This window comes from Mus caroli, chromosome 4 (assembly GCF_900094665.2).
Source record: "Mus caroli chromosome 4, CAROLI_EIJ_v1.1, whole genome shotgun sequence".
In the NCBI taxonomy this organism is placed as follows: Eukaryota; Metazoa; Chordata; class Mammalia; order Rodentia; family Muridae; genus Mus; species Mus caroli.
This window is the reverse complement of record NC_034573.1, coordinates 138,339,137-138,352,602: the sequence shown is the minus strand read 5'-3', so window position 1 is coordinate 138,352,602 and position 13,466 is coordinate 138,339,137. Positions and strand designations below refer to the sequence as shown.

Sequence of the window (13,466 nt, the reverse complement as noted above, 5' to 3'; positions counted from 1 at the left end):
CACCACAGCTGGCCTGCACACCTTCACGTTTTCCCTGATGTTGGCAGTTTTGGTGTTTGGCTTATCTCATGATGCTGAAGGTAATCCCCTATACCAATGTGTTGTGATTTTGCCTTCCACCTCCAGAATTTAAATGTAGAATTGAGATTTTATGTATGGTGTGATGTGAAGATCAAAATGCGAATGCTTTCTGATTGAATATTAAGCAGCTGGCTCACTGTGCTCACTGCAAAGGTTGACCTGGCCCCGGTGCTCGCTCTCCTCTGCACTATGACACTGTAGTTCCAGGGCAGGAGGGTCAGCTAGGATGCTACTTATATGATCATTTGGGACATGACTTAAATACAGCATCACTGGATAGATATGACATTACCTTAAAGAGCTCCACAGAGTTTAGCAGACTCTGATGCTGAACACTAATAAACTCCACAGAACCAACAAAGGCTCTACAGCCCTGATAAACTAGCTATTCCCTGAGAAAACTAAGAAAGAGCAGGGACTAGCACAGTGCCATCACCCAGTCAGATACTCTGAGAAGGTAGCTAAGAAGATGTTAGTAACAACCTGATGCCCAAGGAGGCAAAAAAGACAGGAGGTGAGAGGAAACAGACAGTGGTCTATCTGAGCACCCAATGCTTACATTCAGAAATGCGTCCCTGCTAAGTAACTCCAGCTATCTGACAGAAACCCCTTCCCGAGGAGCCAGGAACCCATCTGGGAAAGACTCTGAGGGATCAGGGCAGGCAAAGCTGCAGGACTCACACTATAAAGTCAGACAGAGCTCCTGCCAATAAGGACAGAGGCACTTTTGTACAGTTATAGGGAAAGTTCCATTTTTTTTACATGATTTCAGAAGAGCAGTGCCCTTCAATTAAAAGTATGAAAGCTGCCATCACCCCGTTTTCTCAGACACTGTGTACGTAGGTATAGGGGCCAGCATTAAGTTGCAAACCACACTGCAGGCAGAGAGGGAATCGAGCCTTCTGATCTGCATGTATTAAGGAGTCTTCTCTCTGAGTTTGAGCCTTGGGTAAAGGTCAGGCCCACTCACTGCTGCCCAGAACCTGACAGAAGTGTGGATGACCAACCCCAGACCACGCCTGGCATGGCTGAGACTTCCTCTCTGCCCCAAACTATGACAACTCCTTGTAAATGTTGAATGATCGTTTTAGAAGGAGAATGTGTAAAAAGGAAGACAGCCCCACAGATGCAAACCACCGGATGCCCAAGGATCAGGTTCAACAGGATTTTGTAGAACACCGAATGATGGCCAGACAATGCCCTGTTAAGACTCATCTCAGCCCAGATAAACCAGGACCTGGAGTAAACAGCATGAATTACCTTAGCCAGCCTCCCTGGCGCAGCAGTCTCCAGTCCAACTCTTTCTTGCTACCTCACCCTCAGACTGTGTTATATAACCTTCAGACAGGAGTTGGGAAAGTCTTCCACTCTGCCTGTCTGCTGATAGAGCTGAGCCAGTGGCTGGCAGGCCATAATCTAATAGGCGCAACTGGAAACAAGTTCACAGCTCCTGTCTGAGCCCAGAGACTGTACAGACGAGGAAACAAACACTGCCCTGTCCCCCTCCTCCTCTCCTCTGGCCTAGGTTTACGCTGACTTCACTCAACAGGCACCTGACCCTCCCAGATGAGGTGGGAGGGGCTTTAGCACACAGAGCCCTCGTAGGGGTGGAGGTACAGCACCAACAATATTTAAGATGCTGCCTTGGTGGGGTATTCAGACTAAGGAAGGAAAGAGCTCCATTTCAGAAACTCTAGCTTTAAGAAAGGCTAAGAAAGCACACAGAGGAAGGAGATCACGGGAAAGGAAAAAACTGCCAGTGTGAGTCAAAGAAATAAGCTTCCTACTTCTCCAGGTACAGACTCTAAGAGGAACAGGTCTGCACACAATGCTGAGGACGACCTGGCTATGCGCTATCCTTGTAGCTTTTGTCAGCCACCCAGTGTGGCTGCAGAAGCCTCATAAACGCAAGGCACAGCTCAAAGCAGCCGGCTGCTGTGAGGAGATGAGGGAGCTCAAAGCCCAGGTGGCCAACCTCAGCAGTCTGCTGGATGAGCTGAGCAGGAAGCAGGAGAGCGACTGGGTCAGTGTGGTCATGCAGGTGATGGAGCTGGAGAGCAGTAGCAAGCACATGGAGTCTCGGCTCAGCACTGCCGAGAGCAGGTACTCTGAGATGAACAACCAGATCGACATCATGCAGCTGCAGGCTGCACAGACCGTCACGCAGACCTCGGCAGGTAAGTGCTGCCTCCACACTCCTCACCATGCGCCTGCTCAAGGTCTCCTGGCCCCAGCTCTGCTTCTGGATAGCCTGCTCAGCAACTTGGGGGGCTTTTGGGAATGTATGATCTATGATTGCACAAGCTTTGGGCTAGTGATGTCCTGTGAGTTTAGCCAGGACATTTGAAGAAAACCTTTGTATTCAACAAAGGACAGACTCTTCGTGTTCTTCAATTCTGATCTTCTTTCTCCCATGGTGGCTAATAAAATTCTTCCAAATAATAGAGGGAACAAGTAAGTGTAATGCTGAAGTGCTGACCTTTTAGTGGCTGAAAATAAGGAAGGCACACGCAGTGAGTTATTTGAGAAAACAACATTCAGTTGTTGGTCAACTTGGCACAGATGAGCTAATAAATGAATCGCTGTTCAGAGGAAGATCTAATTTTCTGAGGTTACTGGAAACATTTGGAGTGAGTATATTTTATAGATGAAGCATTTCTTACTAATGCTTACTGCACAATAAACCAAGTCAAGAAGACACGATTAGCCTCTTGTGAGTAAGACCTGGGCTATCATGGTTCAGACAAAGAAAAAGTTTTGCTGAAAGTTAAGTCTAAAAAGTCTGTTAGCTAATTAAACAAAATGATTAAACAAATGATTTCAGAGCTTGGGCCTCCTGACCCTCAGTTTGAAAACAGAAAGTTAGGGGTTCTCATTTACAAAAGAGAGAGAGAGAGAGAGAGAGAGAGAGAGAGAGAGAGAGAGAGAGAGAGAGNATATATATATATATGTATATATATATATGTGTGTAAAAAACAGAGAGAGAGAGAGAGAGAGAGAGAGAGAGAGAGAGAGAGAGAGAGAGACTTCATTTGTTCTGTGAGATGGAGCCAGATGCATGCAGGGCTAACTGTACCACTTCTTGCTCCTAGAAGTTGGCTGGGAGGAAGGGCAGGTATCCTCATTTCCCCTCCCCTAGCACACTCTGCAGAGGAAATAGGCACTTTGGCATCTCCCACTTTCACCTGTGCTCCCTAAGTCTCCAGCCAAGGGGCACCAAGGAAAAAGTCTCAAGACATGCAGAAGTGTCTCGGGGCAACAGCCACAGACTCTGCTAAAAACAGCTGCTTCTTTGAAGCCCCAGGACAGAGCCTCAAGGCAGCCATGGAAGCTTTCAGATCAAGCCCAAGGGGAAGTGGGGAAACCTCACTTCCTTGATTTTTTTAAAAAAAGAATTATTTATTATTATACATAAGTACACTGTTGCTGTCTTCAGATGCACCAGAAGAGGGCGTCAGATCTCATTAAGGGTGGTTGTGAGCCACCATGTGGTTGCTGGGATTTGAACTCAGGACCTCTGGGAGAGCAGAGCCATCTCGCCAGCCCCACTTCCTTGATTTATCAAAGTTTCAGGAATGGTCTCAAGTGCTGCTTGGGGTTCTGGTTTTCATTTGAGCATCTAGTGATGTGAGACTGGGGAAGGAGAAGATTTCAAATCTGTTTCCCTTAATCTGAGTACCAGTTGGCTGGTAGCTGAGAAACAACATAAAACCAAACTCCTTGAAATACTCAGGAGTTTGCCTCTAGCTCAAGCCTGAAGCTTCTCTCAGGGTAGCTGCCACGTGCCCATCACAGACCATACCATCATTGTTTCTGGAATTCACAGCTTGGCACTTCAGCAGGATGTCTTACTTAGACCTAGCCCGAAGCTTCCTGCCTAACTGACTCTACTGCCCCATAACCAAGGCAGCCTGAGCATGCCTCTCAGTCCTGATGCCCACTTCTCGACATCCGTACCCCAGGGGAACTACCCACAGGCACCCTGAGGTACCAATCAAGTCTTGGTTTTTAATCCAGCTCAGATGCAGCAGGCATGTCCGTCCAACCTCAAAGCCCAAATCTCTGTTTACTCTGTGTCCCCTCACAGATGCCATCTATGACTGTTCTTCCCTGTACCAGAAGAACTACCGAATCTCTGGAGTGTACAAGCTTCCTCCTGACGAGTTCCTGGGGAGCCCTGAGCTAGAGGTGAGGTCACTACTGCCCTGTCCTACCCTTTGTCCTCCAGCCCCGAAAGGCACGGGGATAACAGGGCTTCCTCTGGTCTATGGAAAGGGAAGTTCAAGAAGCAAATGTACCCCATGATGGACTGTGAGAATGCTCAGTTTACAGGCCCCTCCCTCCACTCCAGCCCGCTACTGTCTGCAGAATCAGCTGTCTTAGTTCTTCCCGACACAGAACGAGATCAGCTCTCTCTCTAGGAGGAGGGAAGACACTAGAAGGAGACACTCGGAAGTACCCAACTTTCCCATTTACATTGTGTTCACACTGTCCACCTGCAATGCCCCACTGACACTCCCAAGCTAACCACCACCGTGCCCCCGCCTCCACGTTGGGGGCAGTGTTTCTGCTGGAGAATGCAGAGAGCACAAGGAGCACTGACTCGCTAGATAGATACAGCACACAGCACACAGCTTGGGAAGTCTGTCCTTAAGCTCCTGCCCCTGCCCTTGCGCCTGCCCAGAGGGTCCTCTCTGCTTCAGGTGTTCTGTGACATGGAAACTTCAGGAGGAGGCTGGACCATCATACAGAGACGTAAGAGTGGCCTTGTCTCCTTCTACCAAGACTGGAGACAGTATAAGCAAGGATTTGGCAGCATCCGAGGTGACTTCTGGCTGGGGAATGAACATATCCACCGGCTCACCAGGCAGCCAACCCGGCTTCGTGTGGAGCTGGAGGTAAGCTTGAGCTGCAAGGCCCCGCCTGGCCCAGGCCCACTGCACACATGGTTCAGAGGCATCACCACAGTCTACTCACTATAGGTGTGCTCAGTCAGTGCAGCAATGTTCCTGAAAGGTTTTGTTTTTCTATCTCCAAGCAAGGTCCAGGAGGTGGCTGAGGTTCAGGAAGACCCAGGGCAGAACAGGGTAAATACATAGTTACTGGGATGGAAAACACCATCTCCTTTGCTCTGGGATCTTGTTAAGTACAAGCCTCAGTGATGCTGTGTGGTGGCCCCTTTAGATGGCTTCAAGCATGATGTCCCCATTTACTCCTACCGCATCTCAGGATGAGATTTAACACAAACCACACACCTGCCCCTTCAGACAGACATGAAGGGTTACAGACAGAACAGTGCAGGCCATACGGTGAGACCAGACCCACGTTTGCTCTCAGACCTTCGTTTGCTGACTGCTAGCTAACATGGCAACCTGTAATAGTCTTACCAGAGCTCCACCTCTGAAGAAATGTTTAGCCGTGGCGCTCATGAGAGAGGAAGGGACCAAAGTCTGCAGAAATAAATCCTTTATGGTTTCCCTAATGCTCTGCTCCTCCTTTTCAGGACTGGGAGGGCAATGCGCGCTACGCAGAGTATAGCTACTTTGCGTTGGGCAATGAACTGAACAGCTACCGCCTCTTCCTGGGGAACTACAGTGGCAATGTGGGGAAGGACGCCCTCCTCTACCATAACAACACCGTCTTCAGCACCAAGGACAAGGACAACGACAACTGCTTGGACAAGTGTGCACAGCTCCGAAAAGGTGAGACCTGGGCGGCAGGGAGGGCTGGGCCCACTAAGGACAGCAGTGAGCTGCAGATGTGTTGCTGCTGCTCTGGCCGTGCTGTCCCCTTCGCTTTAAGGCCACCCATCAACCCTAGTCTAGGGAGGACGTCCCCAGCCTACTAGCCTCATCTGTCTCTCACACCAGGTGGCTACTGGTACAACTGCTGCACAGACTCCAACCTCAATGGGGTGTACTACCGCCTCGGCGAGCACCGAAAGCACATGGATGGCATCAGCTGGTATGGCTGGCATGGAGCCAACTATTCCCTCAAACGTGTGGAAATGAAGATCCGCCCGGAAGCCTTCAATCCCTGAGAGAAGGCAGACACTGAGGAGGGAGAGCAGCATGGGAGTAGGAGGCGGGCACAGGGTAGGAGGGAACCGTTTATCATCCAGGAGCACAATATAACTTTACCTGTGTGAGCACATGCACACACAATAGAACCACACGTGCCAACAGTGCACACTAGCAGATGGAGCCAGGCAGACCCAGTGGGGCCTGCCACGGTGCCTCACGGGAGGACTGAGTGGGTCCACAGAGCAGCAGCTCATCTTGCACATGCCTGACCCGTGGACAATGGTAACGCTGAGGTCACTTAACCCATTTTCCCTAACTGAGGCTTAGATGACACGAGGGAAAAGAACAAATAAAAGCCTGGTGTGACTCTCAGCGGAGAGGCTGTGAGAAATGAAAGAAAGCAGGAGAAGGGGCTTCCAAGTCTTATCCCGCGACACTTCCTTGTGTCTATAGTATTTGCTTTGTTTTTCTTTTTGAGACAGGGTCTCTCTACACAGCTCTTTCTGTCCTGGAACTCACTATGTATACCAGGATGACCTTGAACTCACAGAGATCTACCTGCTTCTGCTTCCCAAGTACAGGGATTAAAGGCATGTACCACCATATCCAGTATATATAATTTTTAAGACACAAAACATATGGAGATAGAGAGCAGCTGCCCAGGTGTCTCCGGGGTCTTAAGCCTTGTTGTCAGAGTCCTGGGGGAGAGAGGACACTGTACAACATGCTGCGGGTCTGACGTGGCGAGAACACCAGCTGGAGGTTGAGCACAGACTCTGGGTGATCACAATACTGCCTTCAAACATCCTCAGTCAAAAACCAAAAGATCCCCTTTAACAAAATGCCTGGAAAATGAAGGTAGATGGCGCTGTGGTTTAAAACTTGTGATGTATATAGAAGCATCTTCCTTGTAAAAGTAAAATATTGTAATTCCTATTTTTCAAAATATCTTTTTCTATTACAATAAATACTATAACAATTTGATGATTTTCTTTTAAATTCTTATTATTATCACTGAGAGCGGGGTGAAAACTGCAGGTGAGAAGTCAGAATGAGCGGTGACCCTGGAGTTTGTTCAAGGAAACCAAAGAAGCAGGACACTCCCCACACACGCATCCTAAAAACTGGGAAGAGGAAAGTAGGGGGGGAGAAGGGCAGCGGGGTGGGGGAGGCAGAGGGAGAGGAGTGGAAAGGGCAGAAGCCACTGCACAGCAGGAGCAGAGCCCGGCACTGACAGCCCCACACCAATGCGCTCTCAGGACACTTTACAGAGAGATGTTCCTGCTTCCTCCCTTCACCATAGGGATGTCCAGTGGAAGTCAGTACAAGGTAAGCCATGACTCCCACTTAATAACTTCTGTGACGCTAGGAATCTCCTTCCCCTCATGAGCACAAACCTTGGGGATTTTCAAAGACAAAAGTGAGCAAAGAAGCTGCACGAGGTAGGATTCCCAGGGAAGAGCTATTCAAGCACAACCTTCCCCAGGCAGGCGGGAGGCGGTGCCCAGAACCACAAGGCACGGAGGATGGGGACAGGCTGCACGGGCGGGTGCAGAGGAAGGCGCCCACTCAGAAAAGCTGATAATTCTCCTTTCATTTAGTGTGATCCCCATAATGAAACCTTCTCAGAGATGGCAAGGGGCTGGGGTTGGGGTGTGGAGAATGGACAAGGCACTCCTAGCTCCTCCATTTCCCAAGCACAAGCTTTGGTACCGACTGATGGGTGGACACCAAGCATGGTGCCCTACAGCCTCTCCCCAGAGAGAAGACAGAACCACCAGGAACCAGAAGCAGAGTTGGGCGTTGCTGAGACAAAGGGCATTTTGTTCTGACGGGGTCTTCTAGAAATGCACAGGAGTTACACAGAACAGCACCATCCAGAGGATGCTCACAGTCAGTCTGACAAGCAGATCTGCCCAGTGAGCACCAGCCCCTGCTTTTCACTATGCAGACGTTTCAATTGGAAAAATCCAAAAGGAGGTGACATGTTAGAGCAGGGCAGAATCCTCTATTGTACCGAGCAAAGACAAGGTTGGGCACTGTGGTGCGCCTCTTTAATCCTAGTGCTTGGGAGTGAGAGGCTAGCAGATGTCTGCTGAGGCCAGCCTGGTCTACACAAAGAAATCCTGTCTGAAAACCACCACCACTACCACCACCACCAAAGGTAGAGCAACAGACTCTGCCCTTGAGTGCTGCATAACTAAGGCGAGTCCCATGGCTGCTATGCTATGCTCCCTAGAGTCCAACTCCTTCTAATCCACTGTCCCCTGAGAAGTGATGACACTTCCCATTTATGTGAGCTTCAAGGAGCTTAAATTGTCTCAACAGTGACCCACCTCGGAGATTACATGTAGGATTTCATTTGCCCTCAGACTGGTAAGAAATCCAACACATAGGAAACAGACTGAAACGAAGCAGAAAATCCTCCCATATCGGCCTCTTGAGTCCTGAGATTACAGGTGTGCATCAGCACATCTGGCTAAAAAGGCAATTTGTTTTTTAAAAACAAAACCAAGAGAAAACTGGTTTAAAGTAAGTGTGTGTATCACTGTAAGCTCTGAGAATAAGTAAATTAACAAGGGGAATATGAGTAGGAAAAAAAAAATCAACCTATGTATGTGGGGGAGGGGTGTTACCCTTCAGCTTGCTGGGGAGAGGGGCAGGTACTCAGGCAATGACTTGAGAGGCACATCCTCAGGAGCACACAGCTGGCACACAACTCAAAGTGCCAGGACCCCGAGAGGAGCCAGAGACTTCTCCTCTCCAACTCTGGGGGGACTCTGGGGCAGCTTCCCAACATCAGCTTTGCCTGAGGCTTTCCCTTACAACTTTCTCAGCAAGCTGGGTATGGAGGCATATCTATAATCATAGAATTGAGGCAAGAGCATTCTAAGTTCATTCTGTGCTACATAGGAAGAAATGAAATAACCAAAAAAGATCCAACACCTTCCAGAAGCAATCAAACAACCTGCCCTAGTAAAGATGGCACTCAGTGCAAGTCAACTGTCACTGGCAGTGAATGCTGCAGGTGAAGGCAAAGAAGGGGCTGGGAGGCTCAGGAGGCAGACAGAAGGGGACTGAGCTCCATCAGCTGAACAGGCTTGAGTAGCTTAAGGCACATGATTCCCTAAGAACTGAATTTACAAATAAAAAACAAAACAAAATGTATCACATCAAACCAACAATCTATTCAACCATTCTATTCCTACTACATCTTTCTGCTCAAAACTGCATCAGCTTCAATGTTTATGTGATTATCTCAAATATGAGAAAAAGTCAAGGGTGGGATGGGAGAGCTGCAAACAGGTCTCGGAAAAGTCAGTGAGGACCCAATAGATAAAACAGTCTGGATCTGAGCTCACACGCCCCAGCAGCAGCCTCGTTTCTGTCAGCTATCACATGAAGCCGTGCAAGGGAGAGACACAAGTTTTTGTGTTTCCTATTCTGAAGCAGGCCGCAAGGGATGGCACATCTGTAACTGTTCCCACAGGGCACCTCAGAAATCATCAATCTCTGTGCCGGTGGATCTAGGCAGAAGCAGGATTCCACTTCGACCTTTCGGATCCTGCCACAGGGAGAATGAGCACCGGGCTCGGCTGCTGAAGCATTCTGCTCAGCAGGCTCTGTCTGCCCGCCCGCCCGCCCAGAAACTTATCAGCTGTTGATTTTTCCTGAGCTCTCTGCAGTTAGATGATGAACCACGTTAGGATCTCCATGGAGATGATTAGATTCCAGAGTTCACATTCTCCAGGCTCATTAGGGGAAGTGAGCAGCTCTCTAGGAGCTGGGGCTAATGTTTCCGGCTAACAGCACACAATTTATTAAACAGCTTCCTTTTCCACACCCAGAAGACTCAAAACCATCTTAAGGGAGGAGGGAGGAGAGGACAATCAGGGAAATCAAGGAAAAGATCACTGCATCTCGGACTTTACGCTTTATACTCAGAACTCCAAAGGAGGAAGAGTGGGCAACTGAAAGACATGACATGCTCTGTAGAACTGACCCTGCCTCTGGGTGGCCCCCGAAGCTAGGAATCAGGGTGGCCTAATCCCGCTCAGAAGCCTCGCCTAACTTAGACGCCCTGTGCTGTAGTCAGAGCTGCATCCCACTGACTTCACTGGGACAAGAAAGCACAGACTGGGAATCAACGGAGTGGAGGTGGTGAGGACTGACAGATGTGACAGGCATGGCTTGAGTGCTGGCAGTACCATCAGAGTGCCATCTGGACCATGGATTTAATGTGCCAGCCAGACCCAGGGGCATCTTTCACACAGCTGAGTTCTCCACCTGACTCCAGTGAACGGGACAAGCAGTGGGAGATGATAACAAGTGTCCATGGCCTACCTGATGAGGGACTCAAGTATGGCAGGCGTGGGCCCTTTCTGGAACTCCAGTTCTTTGTAGTGCAGTGCTTTGGCATATGCCCGGCACTTGGCAGCTCTCTCACCCAGGAGCACGATGCCATTGTCATCTCTCAGAGGCAGGGGGCCCTACAGAGTAAAGCACAGAAATACAGTAGCTGGGCACACACAAGAGGGGGCTGTGTGGCTGCTCCCCTCCTGCCAGCCAGTTTCCTATCACTGTCCGTCGGGACAAGTGGGGCAGAGTCTCACCTTGTCACTGTGTTCCATGAACTCAGCCAAGTTCAGGAGGGTTTGTGTGACTTCAGCAATGTCTTGAGAAGTGAGAGCCAACTCAATACTCCTGATGAGCTCATCTTGTTGGTCTTCATTCAGCTCAGACCAGCAGGATACAAAGGCAGCATTGAAGAGATCCCTGTAAGCACAGGGAACAGACAACGATGTACCTCCACCGGGTGCCACAAACACCATCAACCTGTTTCTGGCACTGCAGTTTGGTTGCAAGAGCAATGCCGTCTGACAGAACCTGTTGGATGGTACCTAACCCTTCTTCAAGAGGCAGAGGAAAGAAACACCTGACCTGAACAAGGGCAGGAACTTGAAAGTCAAAGCAGCACGTGTGCCTACTGAAGACCGATCTTTTTGTTTGTCTGAGCAAGGTCTCACACTGTGGCCAAGACGGTTTCAAACTCACAGCAATTCTCCTGTTTCAACCTCCCAACTGCTGTGCTTTTTAGGCCTGCATCATCATCAAGCCAAGCAATGACAACTCTCTCTTTTAGGGCAGGTACAGACATGATATACAGGGAACTGTGGGAGAGTGGGGTGGGGAGGAGAACACGCAAACTAACTTGTCTTCACAGTGATGTTTCCTGGCAGTTTCTGCCTTGTTTCTCTTCACTGGGATGAACAGAAAGAGAACCTCTAAGTGAACAGATGGAGGAAGTAGCAGTCCTTATGTGATCCTTGGAACATTTCCTGGACAATGTCCAAATTCTTAAGATCAAAAATGGCCAAGGCAGCATCTGCTACACTGATGACTATGTAAGAGAGAAGACTACACGCTCAAGGCACCAGCAGAAAATCCACACGAAGGTATGCGAGGCTCTGGCCAGCCTCCAACACCAAAAGAGCTAGCTACTTCCAAGGCCGCACCACCAACTTGAAATCGCCACAGTGTCACATGGATGGACCCTCCCACCCCCTAGCCCCACCTTCCACTCCACTTTTCAAGGCTCTGTGGCCTGTAGTGGCAGAGGAGAGGACAGTGTAACACGTCCCTGAGTGATGGGTTTAGAACTATGCTTCTTCAATCGCCATTACACATTTCAAGGTTAAGTTAGAACGAGTATAATTTTGGAATTTGGTAGGAAAAAAAGAAAACCACCCAAAATTTGAAATTCTAATCAGACTGACAAGTCTAGTGTAAATGAAAAAATAAGCTTTCCTTATCTATCCAGATGTGACAATGGATCTCCAGTGTTTACATTTGGGACTAAGTTATTAATAAATGGCCAGTTTCTCTGGAAATGGCATTGTGCTCAGAGGTGACCTGGGTAGAAGGGTGACACAGACCATCAGTGAGGCATGTGTGAGCCTACACACAGAGATACACCAGGGAACTTGTAGACACGGCATTTTAAATATTAAACACACAAACAAACAGCTGGAGATAAGTCGGAGGAAGCAAATCAGAGCAGACTGTAACCCTGGAGCCCACGACTGCTGCTCAAAGCCCAGCAGGCCAGCCGTGCTGATGAAACTGAGAAAACACCTTGCTTGTAATGTCTGCTAATAAAAATGGCTGCCCATCAATTAAATTACCATTTTATGCCACACTATAAAACAATAAATACACTATAATAAATAAATACTCCACTGTGGGGGTGGGGAGGAGCCTTCAGCAAAGGGAAGAGAGCCAGGTCAGAGCTCTGCGTGCCGTACCGTACCTGGCCATGGGGTTGTAGGCCTGCGCCAGGGCCCAGCATGAGCGCAGGGAGGGAGATGAGGAGTCCTTCAGAAGCTCCAGACTCAAGCGCCTCAGCCACTCCAGCCAGTCGTCCTTGGAGACCCTTCTGGCAGCTCCCCAAGCCTGTGATACCATAGGTGACGATGAGAAACCATCAAATTTAAGGGCCAGTTGCGAGGCGCAACCATGGCAACCTATGTCACCACCATTCTGCTCTGATTAGTAAATTCATACCTACTATGATAAAGGTCTCCCAGAACATAAGCAAAGCAGTGATGTTTCATTAAAATACATAAAGCAAAAGTGGTGGCCTCAGGAACATAGCACAGTGTGGGAAAGGCCACCTGCTGGTGCTGGACTCTCCAGAACCAATATGACCAGGTCTGTCACATTCAGAGCGTGCGCCTTCAATGAAGTCTAAGGGCCACTGCAGTACAGAAGTGAGCTGGGCATTCGGCGCTATAGTAAGAATTCTGGAATTTTGGTTTCTTTAAAGACAAGACAGAAATACTGTAAGAATATGTTTTTGTTTAACCCCAGGTATGGGATATGGGGTTGCTTTGTAGCAGCTGACTATGATTTGACTTGTGCTCTAGAAGAGGAATGGTTTTGTCAGCTGCAGATAGTTTTTGTGATTGTGTGACATTTGGGAGTTTTTCAGAGGGTGTATAAATGCTAGAGTCCCACTAGGTGGGCTTGGTTGCAGTTTGTTAGTAGTTGAGCTCAAAGAAGAAACAAGGGAAAGAAATTAGATCAAAGATCTGTCTGTCTGTCTGTGTCTTCCCCCATCCCCCATCCTCCTTTCTCTCCTATCTAGTGGTAGGGGGTGAAACCAGGAGGAATAAAGAATGGGAAAAAAGGGGCCTGGTGAGATGGCTCAGTGGGTAAGAGCACCCGACTGCTCTTCCGAAGGTCCAGAGTTCAAATCCCAGCAACCACAAGGTGGCTCACAACCATCCGTAACGAGATCTGGCGCCCTCTTCTGGAGTGTCTGAAGACAGCTACAGTGTACTTACATATAATAAATAAATA

The 13,466-nt window shown here is 48.9% G+C and overlaps 2 protein-coding genes across 2 annotated transcripts in view; one reads left to right on the top strand and one right to left on the bottom strand.

Moving 5' to 3' along the window:
- The window catches only part of Mtor (mechanistic target of rapamycin kinase), a 111,088-nt gene that overhangs the window by 56,008 nt on the left and 41,614 nt on the right, over positions 1-13,466 (bottom strand). Inside the window, exons 26-28 of the mRNA XM_021160177.2 lie at positions 12,415-12,557; positions 10,718-10,880; positions 10,449-10,594 (exon numbers count right to left, since the gene is read on the bottom strand). Coding sequence (XP_021015836.1) covers positions 10,449-10,594; positions 10,718-10,880; positions 12,415-12,557 — 452 coding nt within the window. The remainder of the gene's footprint in view (positions 1-10,448; positions 10,595-10,717; positions 10,881-12,414; positions 12,558-13,466) is intronic.
- On the top strand, positions 1,707-6,614 carry Angptl7 (angiopoietin like 7). The gene is made up of 5 exons (XM_021160178.2): positions 1,707-2,258; positions 4,169-4,269; positions 4,785-4,979; positions 5,585-5,783; positions 5,952-6,614. The coding sequence occupies exons 1-5, from the start codon at positions 1,910-1,912 to the stop codon at positions 6,119-6,121; spliced, it is 1,014 nt and encodes a 337-aa protein (XP_021015837.1). The 5' UTR covers positions 1,707-1,909; the 3' UTR covers positions 6,122-6,614.